At 38.9% G+C, this 22959-nt stretch overlaps 1 protein-coding gene across 5 annotated transcripts in view; it reads left to right on the forward strand.

Annotated features, from left to right (window-relative positions):
- Nucleotides 1-22959, forward strand: part of KHDRBS2 (KH RNA binding domain containing, signal transduction associated 2) — a 449732-nt gene that overhangs the window by 178956 nt on the left and 247817 nt on the right. For all 5 annotated transcript variants that reach the window (XR_016281791.1, XR_016281789.1, XR_016281790.1 and 2 more), the window contains exon 3: nucleotides 16242-16358. Coding sequence is in view for 2 of the 5 variants with exons in the window: in XM_089531004.1 (XP_089387130.1) it covers nucleotides 16242-16358 (117 nt within the window). In the remaining 3 variants the exon portion in view is untranslated. The remainder of the gene's footprint in view (nucleotides 1-16241; nucleotides 16359-22959) is intronic.

Here is a 22959-nt window from a genome sequence, read left to right on the forward strand (position 1 = left end):
CATCACTAAGGTTGGAGTAATGTGGTAACTCAGAATGTCACCCACCCCACTGACCTCCTACCATACCACACCATACAGAATCCTTAATAATGTTTTTTGTACCAGTGTTATGCATAAATCATACAATCAGCCCTCCACATTTGCAACTTTGCCTTTTGTGGATTTGTTTATGGATTTAATTCACACGTTCTCTCTAGGAATCTGTGCGTCCTCCAGCACGACTCCATGGCCAATGTTTACCAGAAGTTGTGCAGAAGGACCTAGAGATTCCTACAGATAACCCTTCTCTAGGCATTTGTAGGTCTTCCAATGCAGTTCTGTGGTCAGTTTCCAGTGAGTGCTGACCATTTAGACTTGGAGATTCCTGGAGAGGTGTTCTCTTAGGTTTAAAAAAAAAGATTGATTTTTTAAAAAGTTATTATTGGTTGTTTTCCCACTTTCATGGAGGTCCTGCATCCCTAACACCAGCAAATGTGGAGAACCTACTGTAATTCCTTGTCAATTAAAATGATAAATTAAAATTGTAACTTTAAATTACAGTATCATAGGCACAGCCTAAATATATTTACATGTACATAGTGTCATGTGGTTAAAGTGAAAATTTGGTGAGATGTGATTTATTTAAAAAAAATAAAATATTTGTAAATTAAATATTTAAATATATATATAGGGCCTCTCCTCCTTCCACTGAGCCTTGCCCCACTCACACCATCTGTTCAGCACTTTAAAGGGATGCAGAAGAATGTCATAGCCCATTTCTGCAAAAAGCAGATGCTTGGAGAACAGTGGTTTCACACACACCTGCCTCAGGTTGCATCCACACTGAAGAAATAACCCAGTTTGGCACTGCTTTAACTGCCCTGGCTCAAGGCTATGGAATTCTGAGAGTTGGAATTTGTTGTGGGCCCAGAGAGGTGCTGTGTAGGTAAAAACTTCATCCAGAAAGAGAGGGCATGGGGAGGACCCTTCATGTCAGGCAACCAGTATCAAGAGGGTACTCTTGACCATCTGTTTCGACAGCTTTGTGTCAAAAGTATATGGGAAGCTTGTGTTGGAATCGAAACAAGATCTACAACACAGAGATAATCTTCAGCTGTGTGTATTGCACTAATCAACTGTTGATCCTTTTTAAGCCTAGCTTCTCCCTTTCTCACTCACTCTTTTCTCTTAGGTGGGACACAGACCGCCCCCTAGGTGCGGCCTGCACCGCCCCTTTCCCTGATGGATCGGGGCCTGAGCTGCCACAGCAGCAGCCCTGGAGACCCTGATCTGCTGCTTTTCCTGGCCTCAGGGAAGCGGCCAAAGGCCGCTTCCCCACAGCCTGGAAAGGGGTGTCCTTGGGGCTTCATGCCCCAAGGACACCCCAACAGTGGTGGGGAAAGAGAGAAAGGGCCGCTTGGCCTCTTTCTCTTTGGTATCATTGGCGCGGCTGTGTAAAGGCCGCTCCAGCAATACGCATCGTGAAAGGAGCTCCGTTTTGGAGCTCCTTTGGGTGCCGCTGAAAGGATGCCACAAGAGCCCTTCAGCGGCACCAAGATGTAACGGCCGCGCTGTGCCATTTGGCCGTGCTGCGGCTGTTATGTCAAAATGGCGGCGCCCATGTAGACAGGGCACCACCATTTTTATGTACTCAGTTCGTACTACGGTTAGGGAGCATCTAAAAAGGATGCTCCCGGGCAACCCTAGCACGTATTGAGTACGTGCTTAATGGCCCATCTGGACAGGGCCTATTTCTCTTTTCTGTTGCACTGTATTTTATGTTACATGCTTCAATCTAGTTTATATTATTTGATGTATTTGCTATTTTGTGTTACTCTGTTTGCCATTATTACTATGGTCCATTTTGTGTCTATTGTATAAATTGGGTTTGAATACTTTTGTTATATATGCTGTTTTGTTACCTTTTAAGCAGATATAGATAAAGATTATTTATAGTACCTTTTGCTTTTGCCCCTTTCAGTTCCATTGTTTCAACAGCTTGCTGTGGCATATATCATTTCAGGAGCATAAGCACAAATACTGGCAAAGTAACGGATATAATTATACTTGATAAGACAAGTCATGGGGAAGATTATTAAAGTTATTATCTGAGACACATATCTGTGCATTTAAAAGCTCAAAATGAAGCTTCAAAGAAATTTATGTTGTGTGACATTTAAGTAAAACAGTCTGCTGTGTAGAGCCAGTGCTTCAGCTTCTTCTGAACCTAGTGATGTGAATATGTAATGGTGGTTAATGTGATTTCATTTGAACAAGATGGAATAGAACAATATATTACATGCCTAACAGATATGGTTTCTGTACCACCACCACCCAGACTACTTATCTTATTATCCAAGTGCAGGAATGGTATCTGTAGTTGTGTCCACACAGGCCAATTACCACAACCTCCCTGTATCCTTATGGCAAGTTTATACAATGCAGGGCCCAATCTCTAGGTTCTGGTGCAAACTCAGCCTGAAGTATGTGGTTGTAGACACCGTGTCTCACTGTGCTGTCTGCTGCTACCACTGCTGCAAGTCACTCCTTCTGAGGTCCAAATGAGGCACTTAGGCTAGTGAAGGTGGCACAGCAGGATGTACATGCAAATAGCTGCCTATCATCACTACAGAGTGCCCAGGTAACAGAAGGCATGAGGACAGCTTCAGGGTCAGAATATCCCTTCGAGTGGTATGTGTTGACTACAGTGAAAGATGATATTAATTTTAAGGTTCTGTGATATCTTTTCTCCTTGCCAAATGTTATTATGAATTAATTGTACTTGTGCATTGCTCTGTGATGAGAAAGGAAGAGAAAACAAACAATCATAAGGTCTAGATCTACCTGGTCAAACAGCAATTGCTTCAAGCACTGAACATTTACTCAGCTCTCCCTTTCCCATGTGAGAGATTCTTGTCTGTGATATGTCTTGCAACTAAGCATACAAAATAGGATAAATGAACCCCAGGAATGCAAAGGTGAAATATACTTCTTTAACAAAGAATAATAAAATATAAGCTTTCTATAGCAACATTCTTTCAAATTAAGTGACAACACAATCATACAAATTCCATGAAAGCCAATATTCTTTATCATGAGGTGGTATCATGTAACATCATTGTGTCACAATACTTGTACTCCAATTAATCTAAGGCCTTGGATTAATTGCAACTACAAACATTGGCTAAGGATTTGACAATGATTACCTTTATTGCAAGTAGTGACTGTGGACTCATTGGAATATAAATATTGTGACATTATGATGCTATGTGTTATCACCTTATGATAAAGAATATTGGCTTTCATGGAATTTGTATGATTGTGTTATGCTTTAATCAGACTTAATTTGTAAGAATGTTGCTATAGAAAGCTTATATTTCATGATTAATTGTTAAAAATATAGAATAGAATAGAATAGAATAGAATAGAATAGAAATTTATTGTTAAAAGCTAAAAGCCATCACAATATAAAATATATCCAAACAGTACATACAAAACTAGTGTTTTTTAAAAAAAAAAAAAAAAACCACCAAAGCATAAAAATCACCAAAAACAACATGGCAAAGTTAATAAAAGAGATCCATCAACAAAAAACCAATAATACATCATAAATGATAAAATAATAAAACCATAAAACTTGAATGAATCTAGCCATCATTCCGATCAAGAAAGCTAATCCTAATCTTGCTAGCAGCTAAACCAAATTTAAAAATATAAATATATATTTCAACTTTATATTTCTGGAGTTCATTCATCCTATTGTGTATGATTATCTCACCCCAGAGGGTTTTTTTGTTGCAACTGAGGGCTGTCTGACAATGCAACCATGTTGATGATGATAATCGTGTGTCATGTGATGCTGAGAGTGTGTGACTTACCCAAGCTTCACCCAGTGGGTTTCTGTGGCTGAGCAGGAATTTGAACCTTTGTTTCCTGAGTGCTGCTCCAGTACTGAAACAACTACACCACACTGGCTCTCTATACCAGGGTATGAGTGACATAAATTTAATTTGGAGTTAAGCCAGAGCTTTGATACAAGTAAGTCCTAAAAATGCTTGAGTAATATGGGAGAGTGCAGTGACTATCTCATGTGATTTCCACCTTGAAAAAAGGAAACGAAATATGTCTATTAAGAGTTTTGATGAATGCTGTGTAAAATCCCCAAAAGACAGACTAATGTAATGTATCATTTCAGGGATTAGTTGCCAATGCTGAAAATATAGAACAACAGGTTTCATCATTTGAAGGCTCCATATGGAACTCTCAAGTCAACACACTGAATTTCTGCAAGAAAAAACAATAACGATAATAATTTGGCTGCTCTAGGACCAGATGGCAGATTACAAGGCAGATCACGTCAGGAAGAAAGCAAAGTTTACTGCACAGACAGCAATGTATTAGCTCAAGTGTTAACACCCTTTGTTTTTCAGAGATCACTAGGAGCTTAGTCCTGAGATTTGCTCGTTTGGAAGTAAACAAATAAGACCAGCAGTGCATTTTCTTTTGAGTAAAAGAGCCCCTGCAAAACATGACAACACTGTTAGGGTTTTCCTACAAATAATGATGAATGGGCTTGAGCAAATAACTTCTTTCAGAGGAGAGTTTACAAAGACCCTCCCTTTTACCATGCAACATTTGTGTTCTGATCTGTAATAGACTCATATCAAGCAGTTTATTATGCCTGTGTCTCAATGAGACACAATCCTAAGTGTGTCTACATATGTGTAAGTGCCATTTAAATCAATGGGGTGTTTAAAATGGTGTCACTAGGGTTGGCATCACCCAGTGTAAAAACTCATGGTGTCACACACCCCTTGACCTCCCACACCACACCGAATCCTTAGTAATGTTGCTTGTATTAATGTTACTCATAATTTGTAATTCTCATATATCACTGATGTAATGGCTCATGTTTTTTTGCTTAGATTTGATGTTTTTTTTTTAAATTAAAATATATATTTTGAAAAACATTATTTTTTTAAAAAAAATTAAAATTTTAGCCTCACCACATTCACACCATCTCTTCAATGTTTTAAAGGGATGTGGGTGAATGCCACAGCACTTTGTACCCAAAGGCAGATGCTTGGCGAGAAGTGATGTAATCCCCATAGGATGTCACCTGGTGTGATCTGCACCCCTGCACCCTCTGGATATTTCATGGAATCATAGAGTTAGAATAGACTACAAAGGCCACCCAGTCCAACCCCCCTGAAGTCATGATCAAAGCATCCCTGGAGACTATCACACACAGACAGGATAGAGACAGGATCACTTCCCCATTCTCATCCCATCTGTGACTCAGGTGAAAGTGGTAGCATAAATCACTTTCACATTAAAACAGGCTGAAAAGCGCTTTCAGCTGTAATGGTATTAATGGGTTCTTCCATTAATAGAAAAGACTATGAATGACAGGAGAAAGCACTTTCAGCTGACAGCACGTTTCAGTCCACTTTCATGTGAAAGTGATTCGCACAGTCACTTTTACTTGCACTTCCCAGGTGGCTGAATGGCAGGTTCAGTGCACGTGCGAGTGAAATTTATTCACAAGATCAGTTTCACTGGTGCTTCTCTGCCAGGTCAATGCTGAGTCATGTGTGAAAGTCCTTTCTGCAATTGGGTGGGAAGGATGGGACAGGACAGGACAATGACATCCGGTCCCTCATGTGACAGTCTCCCCTGACAGATGGCCATCCAGCCTCTGTTTAAAAACTTCCAAAGGAGACTCCACCACACTCCGAAAGAGTGTGTTCCACTGTCAAACAGTTCTCACTGTCAGGAAGTTCCTCCTAAGGTTGATTGTGACAGTAAGACACTGAATTTAAGAAGGGCATGTGCATGCTTTTGTGTACAGAGGGATTCCAGTAGGTGCAGCAAATTGGATTTGTGTTTCAGAAATTGGAAAGTGCTTATTAGAAGTAGGGTTACATGCAATTAATTCTTGCAAGAACATTCCACAGCATTTCATTTTTTTAAAAAAAATCTCTAGATTAGAACCATTTAACCAATCTGAGATTATGAAATGGTGAATCGGTGAAATGGGAGGGAGAGAGCAAAGGAAGTGAACTACCTTGATGGTGGCGGTGTGTTTTTCTGTGCCTTGAAGTCATCTGTCAACTCATACCAATCCTATGAGTTTTCTAAGCCAAGCAATACTCAGAGGTGGTTTAGCCAGTTCCTGCCTCTGAAATAGCCTATAGCACCTAGTAATTGCAGAAGTCAAATCTATTTACTATCCAGGACTGACCCTGCTTAGTTTCCAAGATCAGACAGGATCGGAGGCCTTTAGGGCAGCCATAGCGAACCCATTGCATGTGTGCCAGGGCCGGCATGAGGAGCCCTCTCTGCGGGCACGCATGGTCGCCCCCCAGCTGAATTCACCATAAGTTCAGGCATAAGTGCCCAGTGATTGGTGGAGCAGCTGTCAGTGGGTGGGCTTCCAGACTCACCCCATTGGCCAGTGGAACTGTGGTTTCCTGCTCTTGTGCTCCCGCCACCATCCTGGCTTGAAACAAGTAAGGAAGCAATGAGAAGGCAAACCAATGATACTCTATCCCTGCCTCCTTCCAGCAGTCTAGGTTAGGAGGAGGAGGTGGGCATAGAGGACAGGGCATGGCAGGTACAGGGAGGGAGAAAGGGGGGGGGGAAAGAGGAGAATGGGGCATGGCAGGTACAGCGGGGATGGCGGAAGAAGAAGAAGAAGAAGAAGAAGAAGAAGAAGAAGAAGAAGAGCAGGAGGGAAGTCCCAGCATGGATAGAGGAGGTCTGCAGCAATGCTGGAGACAACTAATAATTTTAGGACGATTTGAAAGGATTTGAAGATTTATATCTATATGAGTGTTTTTGGCTCGGGGTGACCAGATTTGGTTCTCCCTTTCCTGGCACTATCCTCTCTTTCAGCCTCCTGTCCAGGAGGGATTCCAAAACATCCTCCACTTTGAGCAGGGCTGAGAAGCATGGATTTATTTTGTATCTATATGGCTGTTTTTAGCTCAGGGTGACCAGACTGCTCCTCCTCTTTTTCAGGAACTGTCTTCCATTTCAACCCCCTCTCCAGGAGGGATTCCAAAGGTCTTCCATTTTGAGCAGGGCTGAGAAGTATCGATTTAATATTTATATGACTGGCTTTTTTGTTTTGTTTTTGTTTTGAGCTTCCATTTGGTCAGGTCCTCCATTTTTTCCTTGCTTGTTTTTCCCCCTGGAAGTCCACCCTCCTGAATCCTCCCTTCCAGCACCAGGTGATACCTGTTGCAGGAACACTACTGAGTTGGGGCATTCAGTCTCTAAAACATTCACCATCACTGCTTTAGGGTATTTAGGCTCTGGCAAAAAATATCCCCCAGGTTGCAAGGTATGAAATGTTTAAAAGACATTTGTGGTGACAAAATATTTTCAATTACTCTAAGAAAATATTGGTTATAAAGGCTGTAAAGAAAAGAAGTTTGATTCTTCTATAGGGTTTTACATTCACATTCTAACCTTGGAAATGTCTTTGTTCTCACCTGAAAGATGTACAGTATATGCCATAAATCTATATGATAAAGTAGAGTAAAAGAAAAGGGGATAGTAATATGATACATCACTAAAGGATCTGGATGCCTTTAGGGTATTTAGTTCTTACCTTGAGGATACAGAGCTAATATAGGCCCCATACAGACAGGCCAAAATAAAGCTGCTTTGGTACACTTTGGAGGTATGCTGTTTAAATGATGCATGCGTCCTAAGAGTCCGAAAGCCACACCAAAACCACATTCCAGTCTTTAGGATTGGAGCATGACTTTGGCATGGCTTCTGGACTCTTAGGACACATGCATCATTCAAACAGCATACCTCCAAAGTGACTCGAAGCAGCTTTATTTTGGCCTGTCTGTATGGGCCCAATGAGAGGCTTTAAAAATATGAAGAGGTAGACTGTAGTCCATGAAAGGTTTTGCTAGAATTTTTTTCTCACTTAGTCTGAAAGGAGTTGCTAGATTCATTTATCTCTCTCTCTCTCTCTCTCTCTCTCTCTCTATATATATATATATATATATATATATATACACATATATATGAGAGAGAGTCATTTGAGGGTGAAAATTTAATGATAGCACAATTGGTTGGAACAGAGCAGGGGTGGCATGAAACAGCCATCTCCATTTCTTGTGTTTCATTGTTTTATTTCATTGTTGCAATCTTGTGATTGCACCAGATTGATCTAACAATGATACAAAATTTGTTTTTTACAAAATGAAGAGCCATGGGCTGGGATGGGGAATGGCAGTAGCTGACCCTTTTTTAAAGTCAGGTGTAAAATGTAGCAACATCTGGAAGGAGAAGCAGGAACTGTCAAAAGCAATTTTAAAAAGCCATGTTAAACATCAGAGAAGGGTGCAGCACAGGTTTCTGAAAATGAACCATTCAAGATGAGCCCCAAATTTAGGGTTGGGAAAAATATCTTAAGACCATCAAATTTTGTGATATTTCTGAAATTTCTCAGGGAAAATGGTTGTGATGTCTGCTGAATTTTGTTGTTGTGATCACAACACAGCTCCAATTGTGATGTCTGCTGAATTCTGTAATGTGAATTTGGTGGTTCAAATGACCAGCTGGTTGTGTTGATTCCTGTTGGAGCAGAATATTTAAAGTATTGTGAGGAAGATCACTTTTTGAGAGGAGGGAAGAAGGGGGTCAGTTTCTAGAAAGATCACCCAGCAATGACTAAGCCTAGCCTGCTGTTATTAAAATATTTATATCCTGTCCTTCCTCTGCAGAGCAGCTTACACCTATTTGCATCTAGTCAGGTAGTTCAGACGTTACTTTTCATACCACCCTAGGTCATTCTGCTTCCTTACTAAGGCAAATAACTCTCAACCAAGTAAGTCACATGTATCAAACTAATTAAACTTCACTATCTAAACATCTAAGGCTGCTTCATTTCTTCCCAAGTGTCAATAAAGTGGAAAGGTTCCAGCAATATGAAGTTGAAGGCTTTCATTGCTGGTATCCATTATTATTGTGGGGTTTTTTGGGCTATGAAGACATGATCTAGAAGAGTTTATTCCTGACGTTTCACCAGCAGCAGAAAAAGATGCCAGCCAGATGCCAGCCACAGTTGCTGGTGAAACATCAGGAATAAATTCTTCTAGAACATGGTTCCAGCAGTACTTTAAACCACTAGTTGTATACTCTGGATGTCAAGCTAAAGGAACCACTGTATGGAAACAGACAGCTCTTTATTCCAGTTTGTCTGTAATCTGTTATTGTCTGGAATTTGAGGTGACTGTTTCACTGTATCTAAGGCTCACCCTCTTGTGGACAATAACAACAGGATATTGGAGCCAGCATGGCACAGTGGTTTGAATGCTGGACTAGGACTTTAGAGACTGAGGTTCAATTTTCAGTTCAAATATAAAACCCACTGGGTGACTTTGGGCAAATCACATGCTCTCAGATTCTGGGGAAGGCAATGGCGAACCTGCTCTGAACAAATTTTGCCAAGAAAATCTTATCATGGATTTGCCTTAGTGCTGCCATAAGCTGGAAATGACTTGAAGGTACAGAACACCAAAGTGGAATAAAGAGCTATCTGCTGTTTGACCTGCCCAGTATGTCCTAAGCAATCCTGATGCCTTCAGATGGAAGCTGGCATCCCATTGCCAGTAACAAATAAAGATTCAACTGTCAGACTGGTTGAATTTTTGTACATGGAATGGAAGGAGGACCTTCACCTCAGGCAACAAAATGTCTTCAGGTAGCTCTGCATTCTCTTATGTATCACTTTAATTTCCTGGGGGGGGGGGATCTAAGGCCCTGTTAAAGTCCCTGGATTGCTCTTAGTATGTAAAAACTGCTACTGGTAAGTGCTATCTAATCAAGTGTAAATAATGAGGGGCGAAAGAGGATAGTTATGCAATGGAAATGAAGCTCTCAGTAATTTTATTTTAAGAGCAAACTACGTATTAACTATATAATCCTCTTAGAAACTGAGAGCCCTTTGATATAAATGTTGCAAGAGGAAAGTGTTGGCATATATTGGGTGTTATTAATGCAGTTATAGCATGACTTTCTTTCATCTTTTTTTCTCCCTGACTTTTCCAGTTGGCCATTTGCCTTTCAGTCATTCTTTCATTTTCCCTTCCCTCACATAAAAGCAATGACCCAAGGAAGAGATTTTATTTTCAATTTTAATTCTGCGAACACCTAGACAAATTTGGTGAGTCTATAGACTATCCTCAGATATTAGAGAGACACTCTGACATATTACAGGCCACACCAAAGCATGGCTATTGACATGTTAAAATGTATCTTATTGCAATAATTAGCCTCCAAAAAGTGTTCATTATACTTACTCTTTTAAAACTAAGCCTCTTGTTTTGCAAAAGCAATTAAATTGCTACTACCTAGCTATTTACAAAAACGGAACAGCACAGGTTGCTGGTCTGTAGCACACAAAACACAATTTCTCCCTGTCCATCTTGTAGTTGCTTGGACACAGAAATCATGAGGCGATGCAGCAAACCTGAACTGTGTGATAGTATTCCTTCATCATTTAGTGATACTGTACCCCTGTACTTATAAAAGTAACTAAAGTGTACAGTTAAAGTGCAAAAGCAGTGAAGTTATAGCTTATTACACTACTGTTATACCTTTGTTGCTGAAAAAATAATTAATTGCCAGTAATTAGCATGTAAATAGTCACTCCCTGGCTCTGGAGGCACAAACTCAATAATAGGTAAAAGTATACAATCACTGCAAATATATACAGCAACCACACATTTCTGCTAGATAAACTGATGGGATTTAGTCTTTGCAAACTCCAGTGGGTGAACATAGAGTTTGGAACTTGGCTGCCCACTAACTGAAAGTTCCCAGCTGTGAAAGTTGCCCACCATAGGTTGCCAATGACTAGACATTGGAAGACTGGTTATGCAGCCTGGTGTAACCTGGGAGTTATAAATATAACATAAGAAAATGCATATGTCATGTAGCATATATAATAAAGGACAGCACAGGGTAATAGACAAGAGGAATTGTTTCACCTTCACTTTTATTCTTGTAAATGGTAGCCTTTCTCTTCAGGAATGAAAATTGCTTGTTGCTTGGCAATGATGGGGGGGGGGGAGTTGAAGATGGTGTTAAAGAAAGATCTACTCAAGGAAAGAGGCAAGGGGTCGGGGAAGGGCAAACCTTTCTTTCATTATGGACAGTACCTTCAAATCAACTGCAACCTATAGTGAACCTATCCTAGGGTTTTCTTGACAAGGTCTTTTTCTCAGCTTAAGAAAATATGACTTCCCCAAGGTCACCCAGTTGGTCTCCATGGCGGAATAAAAATTCAGAACCTGGAATACCAGAGTATAACACTCCCTAACCCAACATTCAAACTATTACACCGTGTTGGCTCCAATATGGGTCTGGTTCTGGGGGGCTGGGAAGTGATCAGTGCATAAAAGTGGGAACAGGTGATTGTGGATTCTATAGTACACCCATGTTATATGCAGCTTTCAGCTTATGCTGAAAGCCATGCTGTGCTGCACGGTGTGCACAAGCCCCATTGTTTTCAATGGGGCTCGAGCATATGTGGTATGGGGGGGGGGGGGAGATCCATAACGGATCCCCTGCCTAAGGCAAGGGTGCACTGTATTTTCCAGAAAGAGGAGAGATGATAGCAGAAATAAACCCACAGTAGTATGGAAGGAGACTGAAAAATGAAATTGAATAAAGTGGCACCAATCATTCTGAGAGCATAGACCATTGCAAAAAGCAACTGTTAAAGGTTTGAACCAGCAACTGGTTTGAATTCCTGTTGCCCACCCCCATTAGCGCACAACTCAAAATGATGTGCAAGATACAAATGCTTTTAAATAAATACTGCCTCTTTAAAGCAAAGTTAATGCATATGGCCACATCAGTCAAATTAAAAGAAGTATTTTGCTTTGAATATGAACATGACTTGAATAAGAAAATTAATGTTTGCATTGCGTTATGAACATGCAAATCACTATGTAAGTGCTGCCTTAATTATAATTGCTATTAATGATGAAATCAAAATTCCAGTGAATTATAATGCATCCTTTAATTAGATTTTGATATACAATTTCTGAAATAATTAAGTCTCCTCTAACTTGGATGTCAGCCAGGTTATATATAATACATAATACAGGCTTATCATGTAAATGTTTCATAAAACCATTGATATAAGTTTCTATGTAACAATCTCTACTGGTGTAAAATAAGATAGTGCTGTTTTGTTTCACTAGTGAATAATTCTCCAGTATGGTAATATGACTGATGCGGATATTCCTATGAGAATTTTCTTATGTATTTATTACCAATGGAAAGTATTTCTCTACAATACATTTGAGGCAAGCTTAGTTTCAGGAATTCCCACTAGATAACTCCTTTAAAAACATTTCAAAATGCTTTTGGCACAATTTGCCCACATGTTGTGTGAAAGATTCTACATGGCCAAAGCGGTAATTCTGATGTGAAAACTGAAACTTGCAAACATTCAGTTCAGCTCAGTTCAGTTCAGTTCAAATGGTCAAAAGGAGTTTAGTCTCCTACAGCTCTAACATCCATAAATACGTGCCAATCAATTATTTTGTAGAAGTTTGCTTAGGGTCCTGGATAGCAATATTCTATTTGGCACGCATACATGTACAAATTCAATAGACATTCCATAATTAATCTTGATTCAAAATATCTTCTCTCTTGTGTTTCAGATCTCTTGGGTGAACCTTCATTGTGATGGTAGTAGTAGTAGTAGTAATAATAATAATAATAATAATAATAATAATAGATTAGTGTTTAGTTTAGTAGGAGCATGGCTTTGTCAATAGTTGCCCTATCCATATTGAATGCCCTCACTGAGAGATACTGATGCACTAATACACCGATTTTCCTTTCCTGAAAGCTACCAAATCATCTATTGCATACAATTAGCATTTTAGGGTGTGGCTTGATTAAAAAACAAACTATGTTTGACTGATTGATATTTTAAAATTGTACTTAGTTATTGCATCTTTATATTGTCGATCTCTTTGTTAGTAATGTTGAGAAGTAAATCTTAAACTCTGTGAGGTTTCTCTCAATGTAAACATATGTACAGTATGTTGGCACTGTGTGGAAGGGCCCATAATCATATCTGTTAATCAGCCAAAGGACTGGGTTTTTGCAATCAATAAGATGGCTCACTTTAGAGAAGAATTCCAATTGAAGTAATCCAAATGCTTCAGGTTAAATGTTTGCCTAAGGTTGTGTTAGTGGAACTCTGATCATGGATGCTAGCATTGGCTGGAAGGGATGAAGTAATTTTTGGAGGTTGACTCTTCTGCCTGCAACCTCTTCCCCTCTTGAAACTATGTTCTTGAAAGTTGGGGGATCTTCTAAGACTCCTCTTGAAGATAGTGATACAAGCAGGAGAATCAGCAAAACATCCTTTCTAATGCCCCCCTAGGGCCATTTCACGCTAAATAATTATAGTGCTATACCTCTAACTGTCATGGTAACATTCAGCACAATTCTTGGCATTGCAATTTAGGGAGGAGCATTTAGAAGTCCTGACCCATATTTCTCTTCTACAGCCTCACCAAATTACAAACCCAGGATTCCATAGGATGGAACCATGGCAGTTGGACTAGAGATCTGTTTTTTGTGAATGAATTCAAGATCATTGACCATTCTTATTGTCAAGAATGCATTAACTTGTATCAACTATGTACCTCAACTCTTAATGGGAACACAGAGACCATATTAAAATAGCCTCCAAATAACAAAACTTAAAAAAGCTTTGGTCAGTGTGAAAGGTCAAAAAGTTTCATTTCTTCTTGAGAGGGGGGTTTAAAATGCAGGAAAAGTAACATAAAGAAATTGCGTGCAACAATGGCATTATTCACTGATTAAGTTCATAAATCAAAATGATATTCCCTCCAAGAGAGAAAATAGCATAGCACTTTTCCTCCAGAAGGACTTCATTAAATTTCTCTAAATAAAGATACATTGGAGACCAAGCACAATTATTTTTTAACCAGAAAGTTTATTTTAATGCTAGGACTCTTTACATTCTTTAATTTACATGCCACAACTTGTTACTAAATTCTGACAGAAAATTGCTAGAGTACAAACAGAGGGAATAGCTTGTTATATCCGTATGGACCTATACTCTGGAAGATGTTTGCTCAGAGTTACCAGCCATCTGTTGGATGGAACAATGCCAAAATATGTGTTTTCTGTGTATGTGCTAGTCTCTCAAATTAGGCACTTGATACAACCTGGTGAATAATCAAAGAATTCACCAATATAAATATGAGACTCCAGATTTTGGAAGATTACAAACATGACATGTCAAGCAAAAAAACAAAACAAAATCACCTCCAAGCATATTTTGAATAAAGTGGTAAAGTGGCTGATTCAGTGCTGTTAGACCAGAGATCGAAGATGATGATACACTACATTTTAAGTTTATATTGTTAAATCTAATCTTTATTATTCCCCCCTCCCCACTGTACAAGCTAAAGTCTGTTTAGTGAACTGAATGATCACTTCAGAAAAATACTGTGGAAAACAGGCAAGCTGTCAAAGATGTAACCATTAGATACATTTAAAGTAGGCTCACTGAATCAATGGAAACTTGATCAGCCAACACACATGTAGATTTCATTTATCCACTTGAGCCTAGCAGTTGCATTTCTGCCATTTGCTTCTTAGGCTTCAATTCTACAACCCTGCGGTTGTGTTTTTTGCCGAGTTCCATACAACTTCAGGCATTGGCAAAGGTGAAGTGCCAAGGGATACTGTGCCCATCCTAACTCATGAGCTGTCACTTGGTGCAAGGGATGGCAAATCTCAAATTTTATAATTCCCAAAAGATATTGAGAACAAGGAAACAATCAGACTGAGTTTCTTTTTCTTTTCTTTTCTTTTTTTTGCTGAGTAACATTTGAGTTGTCCTAAATTCAAACCAGCAAAGGTTGTGCATTTTTCCCAAGCAGACAGCAAAAACCTACGTAAGCAAGTGGTGGGTTTTTTTGTTTGTTTTTGTGTTGTTGTTTTTAGTATGTGGTTTTCTGTCTGTAGACAAAAGGCTAGCTTAGGATTTTACTGTAAGCAGGGCAGTTTCTCAAACTCCTGCACAGTTTTCAAAAACTACAGTTTGTGGTGTTCCAGGAACAAATAAACAAATATTGACATGCTGTTTTTCTTCCTGCACAAGTTTCACAAGGATTTGGGAACTAGATTAGACCTCAGTCAGGAAACTGATGGGTTCCCATTCCCTCTCTACTTGGTGTTCATAGAAACCTGTTAATTCTTTGCTGGCAGTGGTAATAACTGGGAATTTCAGGATATGATGCCCTACATACAGCAGTTGTTTCTTGGTGAGGCAGACAACAGAATAGAGTTATAGGGACTGGTGGCAGGTTTAGTGTGAATCTGAAAGGTTTTTTCTCTGGAAAATGAGAGCCACATCATAGACGATAGCTTTAAAAATAACTCAATTAATTACTGGCAGTATAATAACAATTTTAAAATTTCTGGTCCCCCTAGTTTATGCAATGCACTGTTCAAGTAGCCATGAGCAGGGTGACCAGATGTCCTCCTTTTCCAGGAGATGTCCTGCATTTCAACCTTCTATCCTGGGGAAATTTCAAAATGTCCTCCATTTGAAGCATGGCTAAGAAGCATGGATTTATATTTATAGGATTGTTTTTAGCTTTTATTTGGTCATGTCCTCCATTTTTTTATTGTCCTATATTTTGCAGTGCCTTGTCCTCCTTTGCGGTTAGGACATCTGGTCACCCTGGCATGGCTTAGTTACGCATTTGTAGCTAAGCAAGTTACATAGGATCTCAGCCAACATTTTTGCTTTGTTACAAAAGTTACGGGAAAAAAAACTGGTACTGGTTGGTTGTATAGGTGTTCACCTCTTTTTCGGAGACACTGATGTTGCCCATTTTCTGCAGACATCACATGAGGGGTTGAATGGAATCCACCTTTGTGCAATTCCAAAGCAACATGATTCCAGATTTAAGACATCTGTTTCTGGAAAGCCCCATTTCATTTCAGTTCTAGGTTCTAACACAACAAAATATGCAAGAGTCAAGGAGGGAGGAATAAGTCTGCAACACTGTATGTTCACTTTTCCAAATTTTTTTAATCAGTATATCTGTTTATATATCAGTATATATATTTATCAGTAAATATATTTTCTCATTATGTACTGCAAATCCAGAAAGAAATATTTTCTAACTCTTGTCTCCATCTATTCTGCTTTTTTTAAATAGTTTAATTTTGTCGGCAAACTACTTGGTCCAAGAGGAAATTCCTTGAAAAGATTACAAGAAGAAACAGGTGCAAAAATGTCCATCCTCGGCAAAGGTTCTATGAGAGATAAAGCCAAGGTAATGTACCCATCTTTGGATTTTCAGTCATACCAGCTGCAGATGAAATTACTGCAGTATGTCACTGTGAATTTCAGATTGATTCATATATCCTCAATAGAAATAAATAATGGAAGAAAATTTGTATAATAATTTATTGTCAGAGTAAGCATGGTGGGAAAAGGGGGGGGGGGGGTCATTTGATTCTTCATGTTGGCTGCACATACCAGGCCAACATCATCAGTAGGGCCATATATTCCCCACATTCAGTGTAAATTTTTGTTGTTGTTTGCCTTGAAGTCAACTCCAATTTCTGGGTTTGTTTGTTTTTTTAGCAAGATTTAATCAGAGGTTTCCCATTGCCTTCTTCTGAGGCTTGTTTTTGAGGCTGAGAGAGTGTGACTTGTCCAAGATCACCCATGGGTTTTGCATGGCTGATTGGGGATTCAATCCCTGATCTCCTAGTACAACACTCAAAGAGCAAGTAAAATAAATGTTTACACCTCTTGTTCAGGTATAAAAGTTTTTACATCTAGATAAGAGGTGTGTGACCTTTTACTGTTCTTCTTTCTGTTACCCTGGAAATTGCATTAGATGTGAGAGAATTTGGAACTGAGTTACAGCATCTTGAAATCATTACTGGCTTAAAACTATTGTCTGTCTAGCTAATGTTTTGTTCCCTTGTTTTTTTTAAAAAGTATCTTAGACATTTCACAGTTCCTTAAGATGACAAAGTAGAAAATGAAGGCAGGATTTCTTAAAGTGGATTTGGTATTCATATTTGTGTATTAATTCCAATCCCCTTTCTTTATTGTTATACATCCTAGCCTGGCATGTTTATCAGTTGTACTCAGACATTCCAAAATCCTGGGCTGCTTCTATCTTTTTGTCATCCTGACATTCATCTCAGCTGTTAAAAGCATAAAATAGCAGAGAAAACTATCATTTTAGAAGAGAGAATTGAATCATTAAGTTGCCACTTTCATCAGTCTATTTAATGCTGCATTATACTCTGTTGCTGCTATTGCATTCAAACTGAAACTAAAATATTAAAAATGTATAAGATTAAAATAAATGAGACAGGCCATACAATACTGTTACTATGAGGTAGTTGGGAGTTTTGCAACTTCAAAACTTTTAGTGCCTTACTTGTAGAGTATGCTTTTGAAATCAGCCATATAAGCTATTTGCTTAACATGGTGGATACTGCAGAGAACTGTGCCCATTATAAGAGAACAGCCAATTTCCATTGAGGTCTTATGGCTGTGAAAATAGCAGATTCTCTATCCTGAGAGCTCTAATTACCTGTCTTCTCTCTCTCATAGTGCCTTTAGAGCATGTCACTTCCAAGCTGGCCTTACAAACATATAAGTCTTTTCTTCAGGAGTTAAAGTGATAGTGTAAACACAGGCTAAATGGCTCAACTTGACACCACTCCCCCCCACTACTGCAGTCTTTTTCTCTTGTGTGTGTGCTTTCAAGTTGCCTGTTGATTTTTGGTGACCCCATGAATTCATAGGGTTTTTTTTAGGCAAGGAATGCTCAGAGGTGGTTTTGCCAGGTCCTTCCTATGAGTCTGAAATATAGCCTAGAGCACCTGGTATTTGTCTCCCATCTATATACTAACCAGAACTGGCCCTGCTTAGCTTCCAAGATAAAATGGGTTCTGGTACCTTTAGAGAATTTAGATCCTTGCTGTCTTATTGCATCATAAAATAATTTCAAGCTGCCTCAAAATAAAGCGATGAAAGAGACTAATTAAAAAACCATGGACAAGTGAAATTTGATTACAAGGGAAATTATATATAGGCACTAATTTTCAGAAGGATCATGTATGATATACAGTGTTTTCCAAAGTAGCAATTGCTAGTAATTATATATTCCAATAACATCTTTAGTTACTGATTATGTGCCATTAAACTATATACACATGCAAATTAATATTTTTTTGATAAACTCAAGTATATGATTGATGTTGTTCCTTCCATTTCTGATGGTTATAGTAGTTATATATTACTGCATTGACTGTCTCCAAAGAAAAATTGCTATACTGGTTGCAGAAAGAGTTTCACACTTGGGCAGGATGAACCATGAACCATCTACAGCTCATTGACCATTATTGAAGGGATGCTATTCCAGGATGCTAAGAGGAATAGTCCCTCTATTTTTACACTACATTCCTTAGACCACTTTACTTGGGCCAGGCTATTGTGTCTATAAAGTAGAAATCCCCACCCACCCAACTGTAGGTTTTTGAAATGGGGGTCATTGATGCTCATTTTGAGGATAGCTTTGATGCCACCAAATTATCCCCCCTTCCCGAGTTCTTTCTGTTTAATGACATTGCATCATTCTAATGAGGCTTATGGGGGGAATGAATCAAGACTACAGCGGGCCCTTGTCTTAGGTAGGGATCCAATATGGACCCCTCCCACACATAAGGCAAATAGCACATATGCTCGAGCCCCATTGGAAACAATGGGGCTTATGTACACACAGCACACACACCACAGGTGCATTCACCATTGCGTATTCTGTTGTGCGGCTTTCAGTGTGCCTGTGTATGACGTAGGTGAACTGTACCATCTATTTCAGAAGTCTCCTTCAGTGTGAGAGTACCTCTGCAGCTACTGTTGCTCTGTGGTCTCAGAGTAGAAAACTAAGATGGAAAGGAGCTCCTCCATTGGCATCAATGAATTTGAGCCATCTTTTAATTTCATCTGATGCCTACATTTCCTCTTAGAGATTACCCCTCTCCAACATATACAGAGATATCCAGTATAAATTTTTACCAAAAATAAAATCAGTGCTATCCTATACTGGGTATCCATGCCAAAGATACAAAGCTGTTTTTATTTTTAAAAAGTGAGAAACAATGTGATTTTTTGTGTGTGTTGACAACTCTAATTGGATAGTCATTGTGAAGTTTTTTGTTTTGTTTTTTATTTGTTTTTTGTTTTTAATCACAGTAAAAATGTCAAAAATTGAGTTCTGTTTGGGGTTGTTTTGATTTGTATACTACATAACCTGAAAGGTTTCTAAAAGTGAAGAGGTTTTGGGCTATGGATAATCATGCAAGGACAGAGCTGCCATTAGCACCACAGCTGTGTCCAACAGAACCCTCTTTACTCAAAACACTGGTAGCTTTACATTAATTAGATGTGTTTCCCTATCAGTATTCAAATGGATCAGTAATATAATATCATTTATCTTTATTACTGAAAGGCATAACTTGATCAGAGCACATGAAATAAGAATGAACAGATATCCCAAAAGCTATTATATTTTTGAAAACACATAATCTCTGTTGTTTTCTGTTTGGATGAACTTTTAGCCTAAGCTTCTTCAAGAGCATGTACCAGCAATGTCTACAATAATAACAATAACTGCAGTAATCCCAAAAACACAGGCTTGTCAGATAAAGCATTTCATATACTGTATTGAAATAGATTCCCATCAGTGATAAAGTTTTTTTCTTTAAAGCTCTTTCAACATTTTCCCTTTCACAGCTTTAGAACAAAGAGTTCAGTTGCAGTCCAGCAACTTGAATGTAGCTGGATGGAAAAGAAAATAATAGCTGTATAATCTCTTTCTGCAGAGTTTTAATTTTGTTGTCTGGCAGATAATGTTGTTATGGCACAGCTAATGATAGTATTGAAAGACAACTTGGCTATGTTGCTTTAGTCCTTTTAGTTCCCTAAAATTAGTCATTACGTATTAGTTACTCATGAATCAACCACTGAATCTTGATAGGATTAAACCATAACTAATTTACCTCTGTAGTTTCAATAGGACTAAAGGGTGATTGTCTTCATATGGAATTCAGCCCCTTGGCCTAAATCTTTGGCTGAAACCAAGAGTAGAACAACTGGAATCAGTGGTCAAGATTCCACACTGATGATGCATAATATAGATCTCTGTATGTGGAATTTTGCAGTAATGATGCCATGCAAGCAAACATGTAAATGAATGCACAGAGGAATGTGCCTGCATATCTGCATGCACAATGCACATCCATTAAGAACTCAATTTCTTCAACCTGGAACTGAATGGAGATATTCCAAAGCAGAGAAAAATATCCAACTACTTCTGTCGGGAAACTGAGACATGCATAAGACATTCACACTTCATCTGGCCAGTGAGAGGTTAGTTTTGAGTACAAGTCCCTTTCACTTGAGTGGGTCCCTATTAGGTAGGTTGAATATTAGCTTTAGCCCCCTATTTGTACCATCACAGCAGACTTGATATTTTTGCTATTTCTGATATTTTACAGTCATTTGTTGTGCCACCCAAGTGTTGTAAGTAGGCACTTCACACAAATCCGTGTGAAATGCAGTAAGCAAAATTAACATTAGCAGCCTGCAGGCATTCTGAGCAAAAACAGAGATGAGCACATTATATGGAGGCTTTAAATAAGATGAGCACATTATATGGAAGCTGTTAGCCAGAATGCTTTTCTTCGTATGTTTTATAACCTTTTCTTTCGAGGGCTCTTACAGGAAACAGATCGAAAGATGAGGAAATGATCATCATAGTGCACTTTCCTTCAAATCCATTCAGCATTATTAAAGAAAACAATTATACTGTGCAGTCATATAAAGGAATGGCCAATTGAAAGAATTAAGGGTGGCTCAATACATTGTCTAGATCTGGGCAAGTGAATCTGGTCTCTCTTTGGCCAGGATTCAAAGAGCAACTTTTTCACTGACAGGGTCACAACTAGGAGAAGAGCAAGGCAGTGGTTGTCCCTGGAATCATCTTACAGGAGGAACCTGTGGTCATCATAGTATGCTGGTGCATCATCTTAGCTGCCCCTTCCCTTCTTTCAGCCATTCAGTGCTGAAAAGTGTTTGGCCATTTCCTCCCTCCCTTCTTTTCTTGTACAAATGCTTAGGACTTTATCACATGGCCAAAAGTAATGGGAACATAGCGGGATGCTCCCGTCACTATCACACAATTGTGCAAAGAAAGTCCCATGAATGAAAAGTGACACTAGAGTTACTCTTTTTTTGCAGGATAATGATGGAATTATGGCAACATCATGCAACGTCATCTGATAATCTTCACGCAATTGTGAGGTGGTGACGGGAGCATCCTGCTATGCTCCTGTCACTTTTGGTTGCGTGATTAAGTCCTTAGGCTAAGATATCATAAGTGCAGGGAGAGCTGGTGGCTCACAGGTCAACATAGTCCACTAAATCCACTCAAGTTTGAATCTGAATGTCGAAGGAGTTGCCCAAGTCACTGAACCTATTTTCAAGAGAGAGTTATTTTAAAAAGTAGAATAAATATAAAGTGGAGTCACTGCCCAACACACATGTAAACCACCAGCCACCCATGGGTAAGTTATGGACTGGTATTCATAGCTAAAAGGACAATCCATTTCTGGTAGAAAGTACGCTCTCTGTGCTGGGAATAGAAGTTGCTATTGAATTTGGCCAGTGCTGATGGGAGGGAATGTCATTTGAAAGTACCTAACAAAGTTCAAAACTGCCTGAATAAAAGTTACAGAAATAATTTAAGATTTTAAAAATGAATGCTAGAGGATGAGAGAAGCAAGACTGGCCAAAGGCAGTCAAAAGGCTCTCTGACCTACTGTAATCTGGCCATTCAGACCTTTGGGTCCTGGCTTTTGTGCTGCCAGGGCTAAAGAGGTTTTGTCTGCTTTATTAGGCAAGGTGGAAATACAAAGAAATCAATATTTTCTCCTCAACAGCCAGAGCAATGCTGATGGGAACATGTTTTCTTCATTCGTTTATTCTTCAAAACACATTAGGTTTGGTTAGGCAACAGGACAGACAAACTTGTATACCTCTGCTTGTGTATCCATCTTCTTTTATGTTATTCTGACACATTGTCTATGTCTGGTCATCATCCATGTTTGGTCATCCTCTCCCTTGAGTGCTAAAATAATTTATTACAAAAGATTCCAGGTCTGTAGCCATGTTAGCTCCTTGCAACAAAACCAACATAAAGTCTTGTGGTACTTTCTAGGCTAACCAGTATTATTATGGCATAACTGTTTCAAGGCCAATTCATTAGATGTAGGCTTTAGGCCATGAAAGCATGCAGCATAATAAAGGATGTTTGTTTTAAGTTACCACACAACTCTTTGTTTTATCATTGTGAGTCCTAGTTGTTGTGTGTTGAATGAAGGTCACACACAAGCTACACTTTTTTTTCATATTAACTCTAGGAACCTTACCATTGTGATTGTGCAGTCTTCACAATGGGATGTAGGAGTGGATAATACTAGATTTGTTACAGAGATGAAGCCATCTGCTCCAGTTTGAATATTTCCCACCGAAATTATACACGAAGTGATATGATATTTCAGCGCAATTAGTGGTGGTATTTTCAAAACTGAATAACCAAGAGGGTGATTTAACCTTCTCTGAGGCACTACATACTCTAGGGCTAGTACTTTAGAAAATTACATTGTTTAAGGGAACATTTGGCACTTAATTGGATCAAACCCAGAACAGATGCTTTGAAAGGTGTCTCTGTTACTGGTGACACACAACATAGATAACTAAACTAACCAGCTCCATCTTCAAGTTGGTTTCAGAACAGAGTTTTGCATTTTTCATCACTGACAGGTGAAAGAGAACATTCATGCTAC

The sequence above is a fragment of the Sceloporus occidentalis genome, unplaced genomic scaffold (genome assembly GCF_023333645.1).
Source record: "Sceloporus occidentalis isolate IW3139 unplaced genomic scaffold, rSceOcc1.0.p SCAF_6, whole genome shotgun sequence".
NCBI lineage: Eukaryota > Metazoa > Chordata > Lepidosauria > Squamata > Phrynosomatidae > Sceloporus > Sceloporus occidentalis.